The following is a 24,464-nucleotide window of genomic DNA, read 5'->3' on the forward strand; positions in this document are numbered from 1 at the left end:
TTGTGGTATGAGGTGGTGAAAAATAGAGACTGAACCTAGAGTTCTAGGCTGTATTCTCCATGGAAGTAATAATAAGCAGATGAGATTCGAGTGTGTCTGTACAAAACTTGTTACTGTTTGTTGTTATTGTTGTTATTGTTATTTTTCTGAATATGTTAGCCACCGCTGGTCTAAAATGTGTTTCACTTCGTAAAACATGCGAAAAAAAGATGAGTATATCCCCCTGATGTCAGTATTAATCACTAACTGACGTTTTCTTGTTGTTTTTCTACTTTAATAAGTGTAACTATCCTCATAGGAAGAGGCCTAATTGATACCTGACTGACGTAAATGAACGCTGCGAGTCGAGCCGCTCTCGCGCCTCTCTCTATCCGCACGATTCGCCGTGAAGTCACCACGGCAGCGGCGCGCTGTAACGGTCTCCCAGGCAACGCCGCGTGCTGCAGTGACGCCAGCCCGGGTCCCGGCTCGTGGTGAGTGGGGGCGTGACTCGCCACGTTAGCCCCCCCCCTCCCTCCTCGTCTCCCGTCAGTGTGGGCGGGCCCCGCTAAAGAAGAGAGCGAGCGAAACACGACACTCCGAGGACGGAGAGAGGCACGGGGGGAGGAGAGAGTGAGCGCCGAGTGGTGCGAGAGTGAGTGGAAGACTGAAAAAGTCCGTGAAGAAAGAGAGGTTCCTTTTTAACGTTAATTTCTGTCAGAGAAGTAAGGCGGGTTCGCGGCGGAGAGATGTCAAACAGCGACGAAGATGCGGTTGAGACGGAGTAAACAGCTACCGGACAGTTAGCGAAACAAGTTGTTGGAAGAGAAGAGAGCGACGCTTTTCGCCTGGCTCGAGTCGGGACGGTTGACCGTCTTTCTTGAGCAACTTGAGCAGATTTGAGGCTGCGAGTTACGGGACGAGAGGACCGACGAGGTGCGGGCATAAACCGAGTCCTACTTGTGAGATAGCTGGTTTAGGACCGCACCGAGAGAAAGAGGTTGGGGGGGCTAGAGAGTGCCTGGTGGCGGCTAAACGAATAGAGAGAGCCGCTGGAGCTGAAGCCGTAAAAGTTTGCCTCGTATCTTCTGCGAGTTCTTCACGAGATTGCAAAGCAGAGCCGGAGGAAGAGGCCGAGAGACTGACTTTTCTTTCCACAAGCAGCTTTGTGGAATTTTCCCAGTTTAGCAAACTTTAGCTGTCCTGCCGAAGAGCTAAAGCGGAAAGAATGAAAACACCTGGAGATACTGGTAAGCTTTCGCCTCTCCCACTATTACTGTTATTTTATTATTTCTTTTTTTTACTTCCAGAGGCTGTAATCTGCAAAGCTTCACAGTAACTACCGGCACATAGCTGATTTACTAACAAGGCAAGACAGTTAACCACCCGCTTCCAGCCTGAAAGCCACAAATGAAAACCTGTTGATTTGACTCGTTTCTCACGAGCGGCGCAGCAGCCAGTGGTTTCGCTTGATAAGTAATAGCAATCTGGTCCAGGTTAGTACTGTACTCCAGTTTTAAGAGGAAGTGGTTAAACTACTGTACAGTGGTGAAAGCGACATCCTCCGTGTCACCCAGACAACTTGATTTCTCCATCCAGAAACTTTCAGAGAGCTCAGTAAAAATCCTAGAAGCACAATGTCTACGAGATGATGAGGGAGCAGTGTTCAGGTGATTGGATGAAGGCAGGTATGCTCGTAGCAACGTGATATTAACTCACTCTAAGGAGCATTGTCAGGTCTGTCACGGTGTTTGAAGTGAGGAGTGTGTGTGTGTGTGTGTGTGTGTGTGTGGGTGTGTGTGTGTGTGTGTGTGTGTGTGTGTGGGGGGGGGGGATTCCCAGCAGTCAGCTGAGGTCTGTATGGGTGTCTGTTTGTCTAATTCCTGAAATGCTTGCATAAGTTTGTTCTTGTTGCTCCCTTTCTCTATTGAAGCCAGTGCATTTTTTTCCTTTGCACAAAAGAGGAAGTGGAAGTACACTCATGTGTGCCATCTATGCATTTTATTTTTTGAGGGCTGGTCATAACGTGTGTGCCTAACACTATTCTTTCTTCAAGTCACAAAGCTACAATTTGTTTCAGCAAAAGTGAAGATATTTGAGGTTCTGTATATCTCAGTCAATTATACTGCAGTGTTTAGCCTTTTGCATGATTTTTATCTTAGTATTGCGATGCTTAAAACAATATGCCCGCACCAAATAGACTGAAAAGACAGCAATAACAACGAACTAGAGTCTGAGTAGTCTCATAACTTACAAATAGTAAGCAAATAATCTGATGCCTTGTCCAAGCTTTAGAAACAAACACTTGTTATTAAATAATTTTAATAACACGCGTGTATCTGCATCTTTAATAAGTGTGCTTTGCTGCCAGAACAATGTGGTGACTTTCTAAGCATTTGGCGTGGGGGCATGTCAAGCAGTGCAGGACACTTCCCACTCGGGACCCCTCCCCCCACCCTGTCCCCTTCACCCACCCTCAGCCCCTTTACCCTCCACATTCCTACACACACACACGTTCACTCAAAAACACACACTCCCTGCAGCAGCCCGAGTAGGCTGCCGTGACATCACACCACATCCCACCACAAGTAGCCCTTTTATGACGAGGAAATGCATGCTTGTGTGGCAGCAGATAGCCTGAGCCCATGTGGGAAGGCAGTAAAAATTGATTGGGTTTAGGTAATAGGTTTGATGTATGCAGCTTGTGTGTGTTTGTGTTTGCTATCTGTTCAGTAAAAGGTTAACTGTGGCTCTTTTGCATGACATCGTAAGTGTACACAAACATCCCACCAGTGTTATTTTGCATTTGAATGCAACGATGGTGAGGCAGTCTGTAAATGACCACTCGTATTTTTTACATTTTGTTGAAATTTTGACCAAATATCAGTGTTTTTTTCTTGCTTTAGGAGCGTGGCTGTGCACGTAAAGATAATTGTTGTGCATGTAGTTAGGGAAACTGTCTGTGTTATCTTACATAACAGAAGTCTGTGCATTTTCCTCTTACTTTTTCAACCTATATGATAAACAACAGATGTCTTGAAGCTTGAGGAAATAAAAAAGGAATTGTTACTTAAAAAAGAATAGTGTTCCTGAAGTGAAAAATCAAAAGACTACGATTGTTTTTTCATAATAATCTGAACATTAAGGTTTAGCATTGCTTAAAATTTTAAAAAGTTGTCTGTTCCTCACAAGATTCATCACAGATTTCACAAATTTGATTCATCCTGCTGATTAATCATTTCAGCCGTAGTTCATAAGTATATGCACGTCATCTCAAAGCCATTATGTAACAGCAAATCTGATCCTATAACAGCACCTTTAAATAGTTGAATTATTGAACTGGCTAATCTGTGCCGCTCTCTTGATCTGTCTGATCTCCTGTTGTTGCTGTCGTTCGCGATCGGCGCTTTAACCCTTAACTCTTTTGTTGGATGTGGAAGGAGCCGACAGCAGTCCATGGGTAATGTGTGGGATGAAAAATGTAATCATTCATTCCTGGGACTGTTTGATGTGGGATTTATGTCCCATATGATAAGCTGCTGCCTCTATAGAGCTTATGTCCTTTTCTCTCCAGCACTTCCTTTACGCTTTTGTTTTCTACGCCCACTTTATTAAGCTGAATACATGATAGGATTACTGTTTTGGAAAGTATCCCCATTTAATCAGAATCACTGCTGTTTACCTGGTCTTTGTTAGTGCTTGATGTAGTCTGGGGGGATTGGCTGCAAGCATTCCAAGTATTCTTCAGGTTGCATTAGTCAGCAGTGAGGTGGTATGTACACACATCATTAATCTATCTTTGTGTGTCCCTTGGAGGGTGTGCTAATGATTGATTAAGCTTGGGTGATAAGAGCTTACAGAAACACAATAATAACTCCCTAATATGTTATCTGCACGCTCACCACACAATCTGAGCTCTAGCTTTTGTATCTCACCTGTTTTCCTCTACTTTTGGGCCCCTGTCATTCGCTTCCCTCTCTGATGTGATAAGGACTGGTTTGTGTCTTTGTGTGACGCGATTGCATAGTGGGACCCTTGGCTCTGGAGTGGCCATTGTGCGTGTGTGTATGTGTGAGTGGAGTGTGGGACAATGGTGGGAGTGGGGCAGGGCCTGAGAGTGATTGTGTGTGGACTTGTGGGGCCGGGGACCTCTCTTTATGATAATAATGGTGGGGAGCAGCTCATAGTTTGGAGGTGCTTTTGACACACGAAGAGACCGCACTTCAGCATGCCTGTGAAATGTGTGTGTGTGAGAGAGAAAAGTGAAGTAAATTTGGACATTTTGACCTGTTCGTCACCAGTTCATTTAAATGTGACTGTTTTATTCTTCTCCTATATTCCCTGGAGTTTGTTATGGCAGGGCTGGAGACAAAAGGGCTGTTTGTGACCAGTCACTTGAGAGTGGATATTTCGCCATTCCTCCCTGTGTGGGTTCACATGTGTGATTGCTAGCATATGCTTTTCAATCTCAACAACCGCTGTGATGATAAGCACAGCGATTAGCCTTATCTGTGAAAACTCCCTTGCAATGCTGACCACAGCAAAACCACTGCCTCCTACTATCCAGTACAGTTTTACAGCCTCCTTTATGGGACAGTGCCCTACTGTGATCAGGCTCAGGAAGCATACTTTCAGAAGGTGTCGTATCATTGTAATTGTTCATGTGAAAAGGCTTGTAAATCTGCAGAGAATTTACTTTGATTGTGTGAACATACAGCTTCTTAGAAATAGTTTAGAAACTATTAAGCCAAGGTTAGTAAAACAATAGTAGACGGAAATTGTATGCAGCCCTTAACGTATTTGTGCAGCTCAAGAAATAAACAAAAATACATTAAAAAAAATAAGCCTTTAGAATAAATGAATAAATAACATGACCTATATTTTCAGGTCCACACCTTTTCAGGTCCACATGCTCCTTTAGTTCCAAGCAAACACTGAGGTGCCATTGAGAGTTAAATATTCCTTCAAGTGTGGCTCAAATGTCAGGATGAAGATGCAGAAAAGTTTGCGAAACCTCAGCCAACAAAACGTGTAAATGGCCCCATCCATAACATGAGGTTAGTCATTAAATATGCTGCCTTGTGGCTGGCTTTACTCTGTATGAAAGTGTTCATCCCAAGCTTAATGTATTGCTCATATCTCTGATTTTACAAGAAGTAATAGGTTGATTTTCTAAGCAAGATGTTTCTAATGCATTTGCAGCTTCTTCTGTGTCACACTCTTTTTCATTGTAAAAGTTTTAATATCATGCTTTGTAGTTGACAAATGACTTCTGTTGTGTGTGTGTGCTGCGTGCAAGGTGGTTGGGGGGCGTCTTCAAATGTCTGTATTTAGCCAGGAATTTCACCAAAGGGAACAATGTGCTCAGCCAGTCGACACTAATGGACCTCCCCATCATTAGTCCTGTGCCGCCCTTGACCAGGGAGACCAGTGAGAGACAGCAGCCAACAAGGCTGCATTACCCTTGATAGTTCGAACGCCTCTGACCGCTGTCCAGCACCGCTCTCAGCGCATTCACCCCCGTGCCCACCCACCCCCGCCTCAGAGACCCACACATTAACCTCACATCTGAGGTCTAGTCCTGTACTGTGCGGAGGAGGACAGAGTGAATCCACAAAGGCACTATATACCCTGGGCACCATTTCTTTCAGCTCTTATGTTTGGGTATGCGGTTAAATGTATTTTTAACTGCTTGCATAAAGTGCGCTTAATTTAATCAAGCATAAAACACATTTTTTGTTTATCAAACAGTCAGAGATGACAAGAAGATGCATAGATATCTTTTAAGTTGGGTAACACAGTGTTTTTGCCTTGAGGTTATGTGTACCAATCACTTATGTGCTTTGTCAGCGCCCCACCCAAAAGACCCATTTTGAACCAGGAGAAAACCGAAAACAGTTTATTTTATCGTACAGATTTGTACAGATTACACTTTCTGTGCAATATTTTACCCGTGTGAATTTTTTACACCCTCCTTAAGTGCACCTTTATAAATATGGTAATCCAGTATTCTAATATTTCATATCTTTTGTAAGTGTTACTATTTTGTTTTAGTGGCACAATAAAAAGAAAATGTCTTGCATCTTGGTTTCAGACTTAAAGAACTTTAAGTTTACATAGAAAGCCCCTGCGTTTGTCTGCAGTAGCAATCTGAGCCTAGTTTTACTAAGAGATCACTGGCTGGGGTGTCAGCATGACCCTGGTATTGGCTTTATTGGTTATTGGTCAGAGGTGGTAATGGGGTGGGTCTGCGTGTCTGAATGGGATGAACTGTTGACAGATAAGAGTAACACTTTTGAAGAACATATGTGTAACATACACAAACACTCGTATTCGCTGCTGCTTTTTATGGGAATTCTTGGACCTCCCACATTCCTGCTTAGAAGGTTAATAGTTGCCGGCTGTGTTGCATTACACACGAGGGGAAAACACAACACTTACTATCTCTTCAAGCTTCTCCTGAACACAGTGATGATGATGTAGAGATATTTTCAGTGCCTCATAAGGATACTATGTGTCTGTTATTCTATGAGAGTAGAAGTTGTACTCTATTTTAAAGCTAGCTGCAGATCCACACACACATACACACAGATAAGGGTCCCTTTTCAAATGGGTATCAAAATTCATGTTGAGAATGCAGAGGGGTGTGTTGGTGTGCATGGGTTGACCTGCACTGTTCAGCAGCTGCCTGCGTTTGTGCATGCATGTGCATTGTAATGTAATACGGGGAGTTTACGGAGCTGTGGAGGTGACTCGGTGCGAGGCACAGAATGGCATGTTGTTGTAAAAGAATATGAAGTGTGTGTATATGAAGGTTTCTGGGTGGCCAGCTCTGTAAAGGTATTACTTGTTGAACAAAGCTTGTACAGCGGCACTTGTGGGTGTATGTAACGGCTTTTTGGTGACGGCAGCGCCACTGAAACCGAGCCGAGTCTGATGCCATAAACACACACACACACACACACACATGCCGGTGTGAAGACCAGGTAACTCTATTCCTCTGATCCTTCCAGATGAGAGGTTTTATTTTGGATCCTCACGACACAATGACCTGTCCTTTAAGTTAGAGCCTGTATTGTCACCTCTCCACTGGTTGGAGTATAATCAGGGTGTAAGGTGTCAACACTGTGACAGCACTTAGTCAGTTAGCTACCTCTTCCTTCATCCATTACCTCCTCTAACCACACCACAACTGCCTGGCCTACTGCACACATACATTAACACAGAGTAGTTTGTTGCAATCCTCTGTTGACAGAGCTGCACCCATTGGTTGCTGTTTTTGTTGGGCTCGGCCTCAGGGGTGTTGTAATCTATACTGGTAATCTAGATTAACCCCAATAACAGTGGTCCTGCTGGGGGCATCTTGACATAAAGGGGTCAGCGCACAATGTGGCTGCTAATTTTCATACCAAGAGGGTTCATAACAACAGGACAGCTTTAAAACAATCAGAACTATGTGGAAAACGTGCAGTCTGTTGGTCTTGCATGTAAGGTGAATGTGTTTATTCAAACAGTTATGCATGTGTTCAGCAACTGTTAGCTGTATGGTAAAGTATGCATAATAATAATAATGTTTTTTAACCTCAGTTTTTCATCATGTAGAATAATGGCAATTTGTATGTCTAGACTGCATCTGACATATGTGCCAGAACTCGCTCTTTCTAGTGTTTCAGTCACAGAAGCATAAAAACTTAAATTGATATATCTGGCTATAGTTGCACTTCAGAGGTGTGTGTGTTTGTGTGCCATTTTCAGAGATGCATTGAAGCTCATTTTCTAAATCTAAGTACTACTGCAGAACTGTGCTTGTTCATATAGCTGTCGTCCCGCCTTATTATACACCTTGCCTGCTTTCAACTTCCCATCATGCAGAGAGAGAGGGAGAGTTAGTACCAGCGACATTGTGACATCTTAGAAGTAACAGTAGAAGTAACAGGTAGCTGTTACTTCTAAGATGGTGTTGTACATTAATAAAATAACCAACTAGTATTTTTGGTGCTGACTAGTCTAGCCCTCTGTCCGCGCATCCTTTGGGATTGGACACTAACCAGTTTTTTAACCTGCTGATACATAGTGCAGTCTCCCACTTATGTAACTGCACATATGTCATGTCATTATAGCTGTAAAATGAGTTCGACAAAACCTTTAACCTGCCCCTAGTTCTTGTCAATGCCCTGATCTTAAAGCCCTAAGTCATCATCAGTGATGACCACAACTCCGAGCCCTATCCCCAACCTTTAGAGAAGAGTATAAATAAAGAAGAGAACAAAGGACATTTTTTTAAAGGATTTAGTATAAATAATTTTTGATGCATTCCATTTAGACTGATTATTCCTTTTGTTCCCTGATTCTAAATACTTTTTTATCATCTTTCTGAAGCCAAAAAATCAAATATTCTAACAGCAGAGGGTTGGAATCATCAACCTGTCATATCCGACTGTCCCTGCGTGAGAATAGTGCCAAGTAACTGTCTGGTGTATTCACAGTGAGGAAGTGGGCACCATGGTTCCTGCCTCCTGCGCGCTCTAACCAGGCAGCAACTTTGCCCAAACCAGAGTATTTCCAGTAGTGAGAAAGTACCTCGTACTGTGCACGACATTTGAGAAAGAGCAGTTTTCCACAATGTCTTGACATGATTCTAATGTGTGAAAAAGCTTGTGTGTAAGTGTGGCACAGACTGGACTGTACCACTGTCCTCTGATTCAGGGAGGTGCTGAATGGAGCTCCTAACCCCTCTCTAACCCCTTAAGTCCAGTGCAGTCAGCAGACACTCCCTGCAGAAAGGCAGCAGTGTTTGAATAGTTCCCCTAGCTATTTTTATCTGGGAATCTGCCTCTGTGCTGGACCCAGGGAGCAGGGGTAGAGGGCAAATATCTGATCTAATTCTGGATGATGGGAAGTCACCAAAAGGACTTCTGTGCCACTTGCAGTGCTGATGCTGTGTGTGTGTGTGTGTGTGTGTGTGTGTGTGTGTGTGTGTGTGTGTGTGTGTGTGTGTGTGTGTGTGTGTGTGTGTGTGTGTGTGTGTGTGTGTGTGTGTGTGTGTGCGTGCGTGTGTGCCCGTGCCTGTTTGGTTGGCTGTCAGCCGGGTTTTGAAATGCTGTCTGGCGCCAAGTTAAACTTTCTCTCTTGTCACCCTCCTCCTCCTCCTCCCCCTCCTCTACCAACCAACCTTTCCCTTCCCCCTTACTCCCTCTCTTTTCCTCGCCTCTTCTTCCTTCCCTTCACCCCATGTAAGGAATGCAAGATCACATTTAGAGTTTTCTTTTCAACCAGTCTTTCCTCTTTCTCCTGTCTGTCTGTTCGCTCTGCTGGCTCTCTCTGTCTGTCTTCCTCCATGTTCAGACCTGTTCTGCTTTGTACGTCAGAGCTTATTTTGCACTTTGAGCCAACTCATCATAGAGTAAGCATGTGAGCGGGAAAGTTATGTGTATTTTGACGGCAAGAGTTTAGCCGTAGGTAAACAGTGTGCATTTGAATGGAATAAAAACTGCTCTTAATAGAAAGATTTCCTCTGTGTGAGCATTGTAAATTATATTTCAGATTTAAAATCTGCTCTTTTAACACTGTGAGCACAGGCAAATAGTTCACATTAGAAGCTGGGCTTTTTGCAGGTGTGTACATGCAAACACCTCATAATTGCTAGGCAAATGTATCCGGTAATAGTAGCAAGATCTTTTTGTGGCGCGAGGCTGTTGTTCTTTTATCAGCAGTTTCTGTTTAATCTGATGTTGTCTTTTAGACAACTTTCTCTTATACACAAGATCTAGAAACACAGTGATTTACTGTATCAGACAAAAATTTGACCCATAAATGTTAATATACCCTAAATCAAAGGCCTGCTGCTGAATCCCGCTCTTTAGCCTGACTTCTGACTTTTCAGCCAGATGGGATCACTCTGTAAAGTGTGTGTATGTCCAGGAGAGAGAGAGAGAGAGAGAGAGAGAGAGAGAGTGTGTTTTCATTTCGAACAGACACACATGCACATGTCCCTGTAGGGGAGTGAAACCTTTTTAGGCATCGATTGACCCTCCCATCCCACCATCCTCTCTTCCCTCTCACTTTCATTTCTGTGTCACCAATCCATGGGCTAATACCCCAGTGGCAGCTCCACTTCCATTAGCTTTCTCCTCCTCTCTCCTGCTTCATGTCACCCTACACTGTCTCTTTTTCTTTCACTGGACACCACTGATTTACCAGATAAGTAGATACAGCTCAGCTGTCTGCCGACATGGCTCGTGTAATATATAAAAACTGTCTGTCATGGTCAAAATGTATCTGCAATAGGTTGTGACTGATGTTCACCTTCGTGAATCAGCCTGAAAATTAAAAGAAAGAGCTCAAAGTCAAGTCCAAGTTGATCATATGTTGTACACATAAACACATGCACAGTACTGAATTTCTCCCAAGATGTGTGAGCAGAATAAAATGTGTTGGATTTCGCTCTCGGCTGGAGAGAAATCTGACTTTTTCTGCCCACCCTCTTAAATGTTCATGAGACTTCCTCGCTGCAGGACGTTGGCTTTTTCTGGGCTCTCCAGGTGTGTGTTTTGTGTGTCTGCTCCTCCGCCTGTGTATCTGTGTAGGCCAGCCTAAAAGAAACTGAATAATGCATTGGATCATTGGAAAGGTATTTATAGGAAAGCAGAGTGATAAAACTTTAATGATGGAGATGGCCATCAGTGTTGCACATCATATAGCACACACACACACACACACACACACACACAGATGCAAACTGCTGGAAACAGACACACATTTCCCAGGGGGTTTGTCCATAAGTGTGTGCTAGCCAGTCTTATATGGTCTACCACTCTCCACTCTTTAACCGACCCAAACATACACTCGAACTTTTTAGATAGTTGCGCTGTTGGTCAGTTGACATTTGAGTGAATTATTAATGCTGGAGAAGCGTCACAGTTACTCAAGAACAGTGATGTGTGTTGTCTAGTATGACCAGAAATTTGTAGAACTATGTATATATATTTTTTTCACACTCATGGGTTTCACACTATATTATTTTTGCTTTAGTGAGTCTTTATAAATGTTTACAGATTGATTGATTGATTTCTGATTCCTATGTCAAGAGTATATAGAATATGCTCTATATAGAGAAAGATTTTTAATATTTTAATCCATCCATCCATATTCTTAACTGTTTACCTAATTCAGGATCACAGGAGAGGGCTTGAACTTATCCTAGCTGTCATTGGGTAAGAGTCAATGCACGCCCTGAACAGGTCACTAGTCTGTCACAAGGCTAAAGGTATACCCCCTGCAGTGGTCGCTTTGCTCACTGCCACGCCGTCATCACACAGATGCAGTCATTTATACCTGCTGTTAAGGTGCAAGAAAAAGCTTCTGAAATTAAAAGAGAAAAGAAAAAGGGGGAGCTTCCTGCAGAGAGCGCCCTTCACAGAAGCGGTCTCATTTTTAAAACTTGTGAACAGCAGACACAGCTACTTTCTCAGTTACAAGTTCTTTTAGAGCTGTTCTGGTTGCTTTTCTTCATCTGCAGTTTGTAGAGTCCCTTGTTCGTATCATATTGTTATACTACCTGGGTAGTTAGGATTACGTGTGCCTTGATGGTCATCCTGTTGAAGAGAATTAGCTGAGGAATGTTAAATGTTTTAAATTATACTCCTTTGATACTCTTCACTGCTCTGCTGGTGGACAGTACATTTAACTGCCTTGGCAAAACCACAACAAGCATTTTGTATGTTCATGAGTATAGAGTTAAAATAATGATTGCCTAATACAATTTTTATCTTTAATTTGCAAATATCCGGGAGGATTGAAACATTTAAATATGATTCCCTTGGTATATACTGCAAAATAGTTAGAATTTCATTCATACAAATCTTAATTTAGTAATAATCTATTATTTAACACTACCAAAGTTGGAGTTCAGTTGAGGAAATGGTTCTGAAACTTAAATTTGTGGTTAACTGTTAAGCAGCAGGCTCAGCTCTCACTGTCTGTATCCTGCGTGTGCTGCAGCACCTCCATACAGTAGTCCTGCCCTAGGTCACAATAGTTTTATGCACGTCCATTTTTAGCATCAGATGTGGCCCAGGGAAATTACGTAACAGGCATGCAGTTGCATGCGGGTGGGCGTACACACATACTATACTAATACTGTACATATACGCAGTGATTGTTGGTTTAGCAGATTAAAGGTTTTGAGAACAGTGAGCTAGATCCCCTGACCAGTCACAGGATGAGAGGGAAAATGAAAGTAGTGAAGACTGGATCAAAAGCAGCAGAGGGATTTTTTAAGCTTCAAAGAATGCAGTAAAAGGCAGTGAGCTAAACAGGGGCTACCACAGGTTTGATGGTAGATAATAATGTGGGCTAAAGGTGGTTCATCTTCAGTAAGAGATTATTAAGAGAAAGATGTGGGAATTCAAGCAAGCTACATGTGTGACTAATTAAAAGCTAATCTACCTTCAAGTGTTGGGACCTTAGTTATTGGCCATATCACATCAATAACATTAATAACTTGAGCAATGGCAACATAAATCTTGAGCAGCAAATCAATGTTGTGGATGTAGTCAAGCAGATTTTATTTGCATATTCTCAGTAACATTTCATGTCTGGTTTGCAGCTGCTAGCATGTGCATTTGTGGTAAATAGTAATGCTTTGTATACATGTTGCCTTGGAAACAAGACCTAAGTGCAGCATCAACAGCTTGCTGAGAGATGCCAATCAAAATATTACACTCATGACTGCAGGCTAGAGAAAGAGTGTAGAAAATGAATTAGAGATGCTGTAACTGTAATTTAAGTGAATTGCTTTTACCCGTACTCACACTAGGGTCTTTGTAGTCTCATACATTTTCTCCAGCTAGCCCCCAGCAAGTATCCTCACCGTGAGTGTGTGGGCGTCATGTTAGTAGGTTTATTGTGTTCGTCTGGCCCAGGAATTAGCCAGGGTCTGTGCGAAGGTACACTCTTTCCCTTAGGTTAGTTGTGAGTGGAGGCAGAGTGCAGAGGTGTGTGTGGGAACGTGGGATCCGTGCATGCGTGTGACTCACTGATGTCAGTGTTTTGAAGTAAACTTGTTTGCAGCAATGAACCGATTGTGAATTTCTGGGCCGATACAGATTTGTCTAATAGCCTTAATGATACAAGAACAATAATAATAATAATGATAATAAACTTTATTTGGGTAATTACACAATACTTTACAGAACACAGTTAATTAATGATAATAAAAAATAAAATACACTCAGACATTTCGCCAGAGCAGAAGTCATATGACACAACAGATAAATATCAGCCATGGACAATGTTAAATACCATCTATTTTCAAAATTGGTTAATACTAATATTTGGCTATTAATTTGTGAAAGTTTCAGTTATGATTGGATTACCAGCACTGGATCCATATTGCTTAACAAAGCCCTGCGTTCACATTTTCTATGGTTTCTTTAGGCGTCACTTTGTTAGAGGTGTTTTCTGTGTCACATTTAGCACTTTAGAGACCTTAGAGGAGTTAACAATATAAACCTGACATCGTCAGCATAGAAAATATCCACCGATAAGCTAAACAAAGTGTTGTAGTTTCCGCATCCAAGAGTGTGGTAGATTTGGGTCATATACAGTATATAAGATGGATGCAGTGACCGCGATGTCACCCACTGGTTTGTGAAGTCCTGTTTTGAAGCCTTGAGATGAGCTTTTCTGCCTGAATGTAAAGAGGAAAGTTTGACTATAAAACCACTTTTTCATTGGCTAATGACTTGTTATTGATCCTCAACCAGTGAGCAAGATACCATGGCTAATCCTTCTTTTTGATACATGGGGTGACCATAGATAGATGTAAGTTTTTATTCTGTATGAATGAGCCACTGATGAGTGACTTCTGGTCCTATAGAGGTTTATGGGCCTTCTGTAGGACCAGAAATCTTTTTGCAACCACAGCTGTTGCCATCTGGTGGCCTTCAGAACGAATGTAGGTTTAAGCATGTCGCTAGTTTCATTTTCCCAACCAGAAAGCTAGATCTGTGTTTTTTAGCGTCTATGGTTCAGGTCCTATTAATGTAAAGTTTGTCATCAGATGGTGACTAGCAATATTTTGTGCCAGTATGGAGTCATTTGCTTCAAGGTGACTTATAGAATGACTTGTGCAGCTGTGTTCAGGTGTCCGGAGTCACATATAAAGCGATTCACTCATCACGCATCACTTTGTAGCAAAAATTGCAGGCTCGCGTGATAGAGATAACCTTCTAAAGTTTTTACCAGCTTTTAAGCAATTGCAATTATTTCCCTCTGTTTATTCATATTTTACAACACAGAGACTGTGTAAATACATTGAGTTTTGTCTGTTGTATGCTGTGGAGGTGTAACCAGAAGCCAGTGCAGCTGTCACTTCATGGGAAACCCCCAGTGCCACCTTACAGCCTGGATGGATGATCAGAGCCATTTGAGTGCTCAGGACAATAGATTTCATGTATGCCATTGGTACAATATGTGAAATTAGGTCTGGGTGCGTGACATGTAACTGAGAGGTATTGCCACTGTATGCTCACACTCTCATCCCCTCCTACACCCACACACACGCCACATACAAGCACAAACAGGGAGGTTGCACCTCATGTTATGAGTCCTACCGCGCAGAGGTAATCTGTGTGTGTACACTCAGCTCTTACATAACAGTATACTAACTGACGGGAGAAAGTTCATCGTGCTCTCTTTCTCTCTTCCAATCAGTCTTTTATCTCGGTGAACTTCCTTCCTTCCCCATCGCTCATTCATTTCTCGTTTTTCACTTCCTTCCTCTTATAGTCTTCTTTCTGTGTCTCCTCACACCTGTGATTTTTTTTTTTAATTTGCAGTTTGCCAAGAAAAAAAACATGTAAAAATTTTGAAACATCCACTAATAAATATATCTGTTGTAGCTGGTTTTCTGATCACCAGCAGGAGTGTATGAAGTGAGTAAGCTCACTGTTGATAAATATTTATAGCAATTTTTCTACAGGGAGTAGAACATTTATTTTGTCATGTGTGAATAACATGTGACTTTATCACGCTGTCCAGACCCGGTCCTTGTTCTAACACCCACTTTCTGTCGTTCTGGCTCGTATTTGTATTAAAGCTTTTAATAAATGTTCCTTCGAATGACTTTCCTGTCCCCCTGTGACCTGTCAACAAGTTGTAAATTAAAGAGAAGGAGCAGCAAACAAAACTACTTTGAGTAAATGGAAACTAACATGGAATTGTTTTCAATTAATTCACCCCACATATCCCAGTTCTAAATTACACCATCCAGTTAGCAATAATTTTATTTGCATTGTATCAGCTGCCTCGCTGGATGATAAGCTATTAGCCAAATCAAGATTTCTTGTCTTGATAATATTATAATGTGGAATCCACAAGGCTTCCAAACAACACCAGGATAGAGGGTTTAGTGTCAGGATTAGATGTTTACTTCAGTGCATTTAGAGAGAGAAGAGCACTTGATTAAATTAGTGTAGGACAACAGGGCAAGCAGGATATCACAGTGACAGCACATTTTACCAACACTTCACAGCCTGTCGCACTTTAGTTAACTTACCATTGATTGAATATTAATTTTTTCCCAGGGGTGCACAAACAGATGATGTAATTGCATTTGGTCTTTGTTTTGGTACGCTGCAACATCACCAACTGGTGATAATATGACAGTGTTTCTCTATGATTTCAAAGACCAGGTGGAGACTTTTCTGAAATGCTGTAAATCATTATAGGACAATGTAAATACAACAGTGTAAATGAACTTTACTAACCTGTCTATAATGTTATATCAAAGACAGGATAATGTTACTTTATCATGTTATCAAATGTAAAATTTTCAGAGTGTAAATGTAATGTGTTCACATCACTGTATTATAACATTGCTGCGTTAGGGCTTAGGTTAATTTTTACTGCTAGTATTAAGTGGTTTAAAATGTTAAAGCAGATGTAACAGACCTTTTGCTTGCAAATATTCTTTGACAAAGAGCCGGTGTTTGATTATACATATTTGCTTCCCCTCAAAGAAAAAGATTATTATTAACACAATCATCATTGTTGGTATCAAAGTCTCACGATGAGTGCATTTCAGGCGATAATTTAAATTGAACATAATAAATACAACCCTTTTATGTCACAATAATGTTATCTTTTAACCTCTGCAGCACCTCAGTAACCATTATTCACATATTATCTGTTTTACAATTTAAGCAGTGGGATAGTGTTACTTCCACTGCATTCACTACCCTTGCCTCTCTGCGTTGGTCTGACAGCCCAGCTGAATCACACTGTAGGTTGAATGGGGAACACAATCCCATATGTGTCACTCAGGAAGGCCTTAATGAAACCAAGTATAAGTCTGAGATTGACCTTACATTATGCATTAGTCTGGTTTAGTGTGCTGTTGGTGCAAAGGATGTGCAAGACTGAAGAGGACTGCTCTCTGCCAGTGCAGGGCAGCTGTGTGTTTACAGCTGAGCTCATTGCGTAGCAGTGTAGATCAGCTGCTATTGTTTAGAAGGGTGGCTGGAACCATATAGTACAGTTGGGTACATATTTCAGGCTACAATGGACCTTGGTCATCTGCTCCTATCACAGCTCTGTCTCTTTATCTCTTTCTCTCCTGCTCTTCATCTCTCTATTTTGCTCTTCTCTCAAGTTACATCATCATCAGCCTTTCTCTCTCTGTCTCACTTTCTCTCTCTCTCTCTTACTCTTGCATAACGTCCAGCTTTATTTGCTCCAGCTGAGGTTTCTAATCTTTCCCATGAGGCAGAACGCGAGAGCAAACCAGGAGAGGAGAGGAGCCGGCCGAGACAACCTTTTTAACCTGCCTGTGTGCACTGCCACATTAACTCAATCACCCCACCAATTAATCTGGTGCAGGGCTTTCTTTACCTGCACCACCAAAACAGTGTTTAAAGCGCATGCATGTGTGTGTGCACACCCTTGTGGTTGGTAGGATTGCGCTGTCTTCATTTATGCCTTCGGTCTGTCACATCAAGTATGTCTGTGTGCTTCAGTGTAGGGGTTGCGTTGCCTCTCTTGGCAGCCCAGTGCTAAGAGGGGCATAAGTAGTGATTATCTGCACACCGTGCAGCAGGAGCAGACACTCGTTTGTCCAAGCCTGAGAAGACCCCAATTACATGCACGCTCCAGCATTGTGGGGCAGATATGCTCATATCAATGAGATCATGCGCTGACTTAGCGCGTGTGTGCTTGTTGCAACTGCAAATACACCATGCAGAGCAATGTTCACTGAAGTAAAGTTTCCTTCTCTGATTTCTCCAAATCTCCTGCACACACATACACAGAGCCAGAAAGACGGTATGCTGGCTGGCTGACTTGCTGGCTGGCAGCGGTGTCTGTGCGAGGTGAGTGTTACGTAAGGCTGATCAACACTACTTAATCAGCTTTAGGAGACATGCTTAACAAGCTGACCAAGTGGGTTGGGGTTAGAGGAGGAGAACGAGACTGGAGGAAGTGAAGGTGGGGGGTGGGGGAGGGGATGAAGACGAGGGCAAGGGCATAAGAAAATCGCTTGACAGAAGACAGGCGCAAGTTAGCGTAGGGCAGAAACTGTGAAGGGAAGAGGAGAAAGTGGTGACAGGCGGTGACACTGCATGTGTCTCTTGTCTCTGTTTACGATGGGATAAGCGCACACACATAAACACGCTGCGCTCTGCCCTCTGTGTCCCCCTGGCAGCCCACTGTGACGCGCAGCGGTGACTGCCAGGATCCTGTATGTGTGAGTGCTGTGTGCATTTGCAGGCCGGTGAGTGCCTGTCAGTGTTTTCTCTTTCTGGACGTTTGCTCTCTCCATTCTAGGTGATGAAGTACAGGACCACGTCAGACCACACTAGTGGAGACAATACACGTCTTTGTTTGTGCCACTTGCATCCTTTGGTTGCAGCAGAAAACCCAATAAATGTTAATTTCATGAACCTGCCAGAGTTTGTTGTTGCAGCTCCATTGATTCAACACCTAAACACCAGATTTACAGGTTTTACGTAACAATGCACCGTTCCACCTGCTACCAATCAAATAACCTTGCTTTTGGTGTCTGCTGGTACCATGTACCAATACAATGTCAGTGTTAAATTATAAATGTGTATCCTCACTGTGAGGATGTTAGGAATAATTTCAGTAAACACAAAAAGAAAACTTATTGGTGTTTCAGATGCGAACCTACACACTGTTGACCCTTTGATGTTACTTTAGCTGCTGACGTCACATAATATAAGTCGTTGTAAACACAGAACAACAGATCGGATGTTGTCACCTAATCTAATCCAATCCCTTGAGCCAGCTTTTTTTCCACCACTCAGAGAAAGTAAAAATCAGTCCAAAATTTGTGTTATTAACTCACAATTTTAAGTTACATATGTCAAAATTGTAACTTACTAGCTAAAACCCCTGAGAAAATATCTCAAAATTAAGAAAATATATCAAACGTTTGAGATAAAAACCTGAAATTTTGCCATATGGATGGCAATAGAGTTTTTTTTAATGTACAAATGTATCAGTGTCCCTAACCTCCCATTATAACATAACATTGTAGTCTGTACTCCAGCAGACAGCATGATAAATGTTGAATTTACTGAATCAGCCAGCATTTGTTGTTGCCACTCTTGTGACTCAGCGCTATAAACACAAAGGAAAAGGATCATTGTACAAGGACCAAGCTTTTGCAACAACAAAACAGTGTTAATGAGATATTTGTTATTTATTGTCAAAAATAGACAAAAGTTTTAAACTTAAACTCAACTTCTGTAACTCTGGCAAATGAAGCTGGAGGCTAATTTAAAACAAAAAACCTTGAAAGAAAAGGACTTGTCACCTCTTATCCTGCTCCTGTAAAAAGAAATGTGAGCATCCTTTGTTTGACTCCTGTGGCCAGCATACCAAAACTAAACGTTGTGTGTCCTCTTCTCTCCGTAAATCAAGCAAAATTATAATGCTTTGTTTATTTCACATTCTCTCTACTTGTGAAGGCAGTTTGTTTCTCTTATGGTTCACCACTGCCGAGTGACTGTAGAGGGAAACCCTGTAAATCTAATTGTATATCAGTCACGATGAACGTTTTGTTCTGGTTGGGACGCTGACTCTGTCTTTATCCTGGTTTCTTTTATACCTTTCCTTTTATTTGCTTTTCAGCACCCATTCCACCGCCTCTCCCTTTTTTCTCTTTTTCTCTCTCCCTTTGACCTTTTACCAGTTTCCTTTCTGTCTCCTCTCAATCCCAAACACACACACACACACACACTCGCACACATCTTAAAGAATGACTAGCAGATGTGGACAGAACCTTTTCCTTCATCTAAAATTAGCTGTAGTAGAAGAATGGCAGGAAAGCACACAGGGTTGGATACATGAGGGGTGTGTTAGTCAGGGATTGGGGGACTGATGGAGGAATAGACTAGAAGTGGAGGAAGGAATTGCTTGATGGGACCTAGTGAAGTAGTGTGTATTTTTGGTGCTGTTCACACACATTGCTGACGCACAGGAACCACTGAGGGCACAAAGTCTACTAGCGTCAGAGACATTGAATGTTCATGTATTTCTGTGTAATACCCACTGTTTGGTATTGTTGTAGGTGTGACAAAACTGAAAGCATTAAGGAGCAGCAGAGGTAATACAAGTGATTCTCTGAGTGCTCCTTTAAACACTTTGACTGTTATGTAATGTATTTGATTCCACACAGCTCCATGAAGTTAATTTAAAGGTGCTTTTTTCATAGTGCTTATAACTGTTGAAAGAAGTAACCGTTTTTGTGCATCTGGACTGCCAGACTTGAGGAGGATGGCAGTAGAAATCAGTTTTCAGGGTCTTTTATAGTTCCTGTATTAGTGTGGTTAATCTCCCACCGCAGTGACATAAGTGACTGGTGGAGGATATGAATGCAGCAGTGCCAACTGAAAAACCCGCGTAAACAAGCTGATAAAAAATAAATAAGAGGGAAAATAGCTTCAGGGTCTGAAAAGTGAAGCCTGTGGGGAAATGTTTTAAACCTCCATTCTTTTAAATATCTCTCTAGTTGCATATAGAAGTCAGGTTATTCTCCCTCGGCTTCATGTTCTCCGATCTCAGTAAATACTTGGCTGAAGAGTTTACGGTTTTTGTCACTAGTTTCAAGTACAAAGCCTGGTCCATCCATAAAGCAGCTGATAGCTGGTTGCTATTTGAAATTTCAAAAGTTTAACTCTGCATCCACCCACGTTCCATGTTGCTACACTTTACTTGTTGTCGCTACAAGTTGCTTAATGTCATTGCCTTCCTGTGATCACTGGGCCCTACATTGCTGCTAGTCTCGTAAAAGAGTTTCCAGGTCTCAAAAGGGAAACCTTTTGGGAAGTATCTTAAAAATTGCATTGCTTATAGTAATTAGTAGGGTGTGAACCCTTCGGCTACAGAAAGAAGAAGTTGTAAAGACATCCGCCCTCAGCTTCCTAGGTCTATGACCTCAATAACGTTTAGTAACATTTTACTGTTAAGTTTGTGGCCACAGTTTTAAGTCATAGAAAAAACAATACAGTGTTCATTTTATACATTTTGGCCCCCATCAGAGTAAAAAAGTGATAAGGATTGGGGTATCCTTTTGTGCAGGGGTTGTCAATAAATCTTCCCAAGGAGGCACATGAGAAAAAGTGGGACTGTTGTGGAGGGCCACTCCAATAATCTAAACTCAGTTCTGCTTAATATTAATTTTTATCTCTTCATAAGCTGTGGCCCCCTGGGAAAATGAATTGCCCACCCCTGATTTAGGCCATAATTGATGACTTGCTAGCGAGTGTGCTCAGTTTCTCTCAGAGTAATGAACTGCTGGTGAAGTCTTCACTGGGTCCACATGTGCAAAGGAATTAAATTTAGTCTTAGTCTTGTATACCAATCTTGGCCAGCAAGGGGGGGGGGGGGTTGGAGGTATGTACTTTGAGGTTCCCAATGGGTAGTTACCCCAGGGAGATGCCACAACTGCAGAGTCCAAAAGCACCTTTTGTAAGTTGTAAATTGTCATGCAGTAACAGGAAGTATCTTATATTTGTCATAAAGGTATTTGAATTAAGCATATGATGAAAACGTAACTTTACACTACCCTAATTTTGATCAACTCTACACTGCTACTCCATTGTAATTAGCTAAGCGGGACAATTATGTTCAGTGTTTTTCTCTCACTGTCATCATTATGCAGTTCACCAGTCAAACCTACCATCCCTAATTTTTTTTTAGACATTTATTAGCACCTTGGAAGCAGGATGTTGTACTCTGCTCCAAATATGTTCTCTTCCAAGAAGCAGAAAGGTGTTAAGAACAACAACGCTGGTTGGCAAGCTTCCTGTGTTCCCTGTTCACTCAGCACCCAAGGGCCTGTTTAAAATACCAGGCCACCAGCCCTCTGCTTCACCCTCAGGTTTATCTCTCCCCTGTTGAAAGTCTGCATGGGAGCACTCATCAGTGTGCACGTGTGGGGCAGGGATATTTTGACCGTGGTCACCAAGTGATGCTTTGATGTTTTCTGCACACAGTCGCACACATTTGTAGAAACTCCAGGTAAGCACGTGTGCGTGTGTTTGTTTGTATCCTACTACTCACTGTGAATGCTCACTACCATCTGCACTGTTAGCAGCACCAGAGGAGTGAGAAAAACACGATTCCCAGGGGCCAGTTACCTATTCAACTCTCACCTCCAGTCTGAACAACAGCACCCAGCTCATAACAAACACGCACAGACATAATACATCCCCAGGTATTCTATTTGGGAAGATCTTTATTATCTTCTTTTGCTCATTCGTCAGGATTTAAAAGTTTATGACTTCATACGAAACATGCAAAATAAAATTAATGATTTATCCGCACATGCATTGTAAGGAGATTATGCAGTCTAAGTGTAGGAGTAGTTAGAAACTTGTGAAAGTGATAAAAGGGCTCATTCAAGTTGTACACAGCTGAGTGGTTTAGTAAAGGTTGAAATATGTAGAAACAGAATGTGTCTGGAAACCATATGTGGCTCCTTCTCTCTTATTGATGATACACTGGTCAAAAGTATCAGGAAAATGCACAGTTTTCTTTTTTGATCAGTTGTGTTGCAAAGTCAACCCTAAAAGCCTATTTTGAGCAGAAAAATTAACAAAAATATACGGGACAGTGTGCATCCCCAGAATATTACAGAGACACATGGCACAGATCATAATTGCGTGATTTTCATGCAATACAGACTGGTATCAGAATAAAATATGAGTCTGTGAGCTTCAAACGTATCTGTAGTATTTGCCAACTGACAGCAGCATTAGGAGGTTGGCAAACTATGGCAGGGTTTAAGAAATAATCTATCTTTTCTTCACTTTTTTTAAATATATATATATGAGATCCATTAGTACATATTCATGGAGATATTCTGATAGCTGCTATTAGCCCTGAGAACAAAATGGCATAAAGAAAGCACACGAGGGCCATGCATTTCATTCTAAATAGATACATTAGCTTTCATCTGTTCAGAAGCAGGAGCCAGATGATTCGTCCCTGCAGTGAAAGCATTGCTCTGTTTAGTAGGAAACATAAAGATGGCATTTCTGCTGCAGAGCACCATGTTTGTTGTACTACTAAAACTGATTTTAAGTGATTCTAAATTCCTTTTTCAGCAAATGTTGAATGTTTTTCCTGCAAGTTTGAATAATTTGTGTGATTCATCCACATCCAGTCGAAGAGTATTTAAGGAAGTGGGTGGTAGAAGTTGATGGATAATTCCCACACTGTCTTTTTGGCTCGCTCGCGTGACTGAATTGCAGCGATCAATCAATTCTCCTTAACTGTCACGACCTGTTGCAAGAACGTCACGTCACATGATGTGGTTGGTTACTTAGTTGGTAGCTGGACTGCAGGAAATGGAAGGAAGTTTTTCTGCCAGCACACAAATGACAGCACTTTTCCTAGAACGGTTCTTCTAGGTTTAAGCCCCGCCCAAGGCAATGGTAGTTATGACAGCAGGGACATTGGCATACTGTCAGACATCAATAAAAAGGTAGTGACAACAATCTAGCGTATAACACAAGCTTATGCTGTTAGTCATGTTTTTGTTTTTTGTTTTTTTTTCCTGTTGGAGTGAGACTTTCATTGTTCTTTACTTTCTATACAACTCCAAAACTAAACTGTGTAAAAGATAGGTGGACAAATCTGTGGGACTCAACTATTTTGTCAAAGCTGAATTTTATGCCTTCATCCACCAGGAAACATTCAGCAAAAGACACTAGTTTATGGTTTACTACACACAACTTAGTAAAGACTAATGCTTTTAGGCTTAATTAAAGAATTTAACTCTAGTCAAGCCTGATTTTCTTCAACACCCTCAGACAGAATCAACATGCACATAAGTAGTAGATTTAAAAGGCCAAATACTAAAATTTTAAATATCTGCCTATTTAAATGCATACAAATAATCAAATAGTTGGGTCCACCTCTACTGAACCATTTATCTGAAAAACTATGAATACTCAAGACATCTTAAACAAAATAAATGTTGGATTTTAATCAGATTTGGAGCTCTTTTTGTGTAAGATATTGAAAGTTGTTGGCTGCAGGACTTAGAACTTGGACCCTTCATAAAGAACAGCTTTACTAGAGGACCAACTCTGCCCTCAGTAGGTTTACTACCTTTTTATCCAAGTATACCATGTCCTTCAGCACTCGCTTTAAAGACCTCCACCTGTGTAAGAGGTTATGCCATCAGCATTTCAAAAACCCAATATTATAACAATAGAACTTGTGGAAGCAGGTTTATTGGATTAACTCTTTATTCACTGATCTATATTAGACTCAGAGATTCATTATTTAACTTGTCCTTCAATGAAACTGTTATATGAAAAAGCAGAAATCCAGGTCAGGGACAGGGTGGTGGGAGTGATGGTAAGTCAATGTGCTTTGTAAGAGAACATAAAGGTTTTCACTAATGCTTAAAAACTTAGCTTATGGAAATTGAATGGAAACAATTATAGGAAAGATTGTAAAAGCAGCTTATTATGCAAAATCAAGCATTTCTGGTGTTCTAAACAGCCATCCGTCCATCCATCCACCCACCCAGGTCCACCCTGGACAGGTCGCTAGTCTAACACAGGGCTAAATTCTACCAGGGGCCACAGTACAAAATTCTTTTGTACTGCTATTTAAACTTCAACTGAATTGGTGAACGCCAAATGTGTGGCCCAAATGCAAAAAACAAACAAACAAAAATGCGTGGGTGACAAAGAAACACAGGCAATGGGAGTTTATTTCTCACTTCCAACATGAAGAAGTGGTTACATGTTCACATACAGCAGTGAATGCTTTAGTCTACCATCAGGTGAACAGATAAAACAGTATTAAGATGTAACAGTGGCTCTTTATGATGCTTTATTTATTTACCTTAGACCTAAACTTCTACTATATGGTCCATCTGTCACTCCTGCACTTTTCACTGAGCCCTTCCAACACACATGGGAGTTTTTCCAACCAACAAAAAG

At 41.6% G+C, this 24,464-nt stretch overlaps 1 protein-coding gene across 1 annotated transcript in view; it reads left to right on the forward strand.

The window, feature by feature from the left end:
• The first annotated feature begins 539 nt into the window (after positions 1-539).
• erfl3 (Ets2 repressor factor like 3) overlaps positions 540-24,464 on the forward strand; it is a 61,005-nt gene continuing 37,080 nt past the window's right edge. The window contains exon 1 of the mRNA XM_031744182.2: positions 540-1,229. Within this exon, the coding sequence (XP_031600042.1) occupies positions 1,208-1,229 (22 nt within the window). The 5' untranslated portion in view covers positions 540-1,207. The remainder of the gene's footprint in view (positions 1,230-24,464) is intronic.

Source organism: Oreochromis aureus, linkage group 11, assembly GCF_013358895.1.
Source record: "Oreochromis aureus strain Israel breed Guangdong linkage group 11, ZZ_aureus, whole genome shotgun sequence".
Taxonomy (NCBI): Eukaryota; Metazoa; Chordata; class Actinopteri; order Cichliformes; family Cichlidae; genus Oreochromis; species Oreochromis aureus.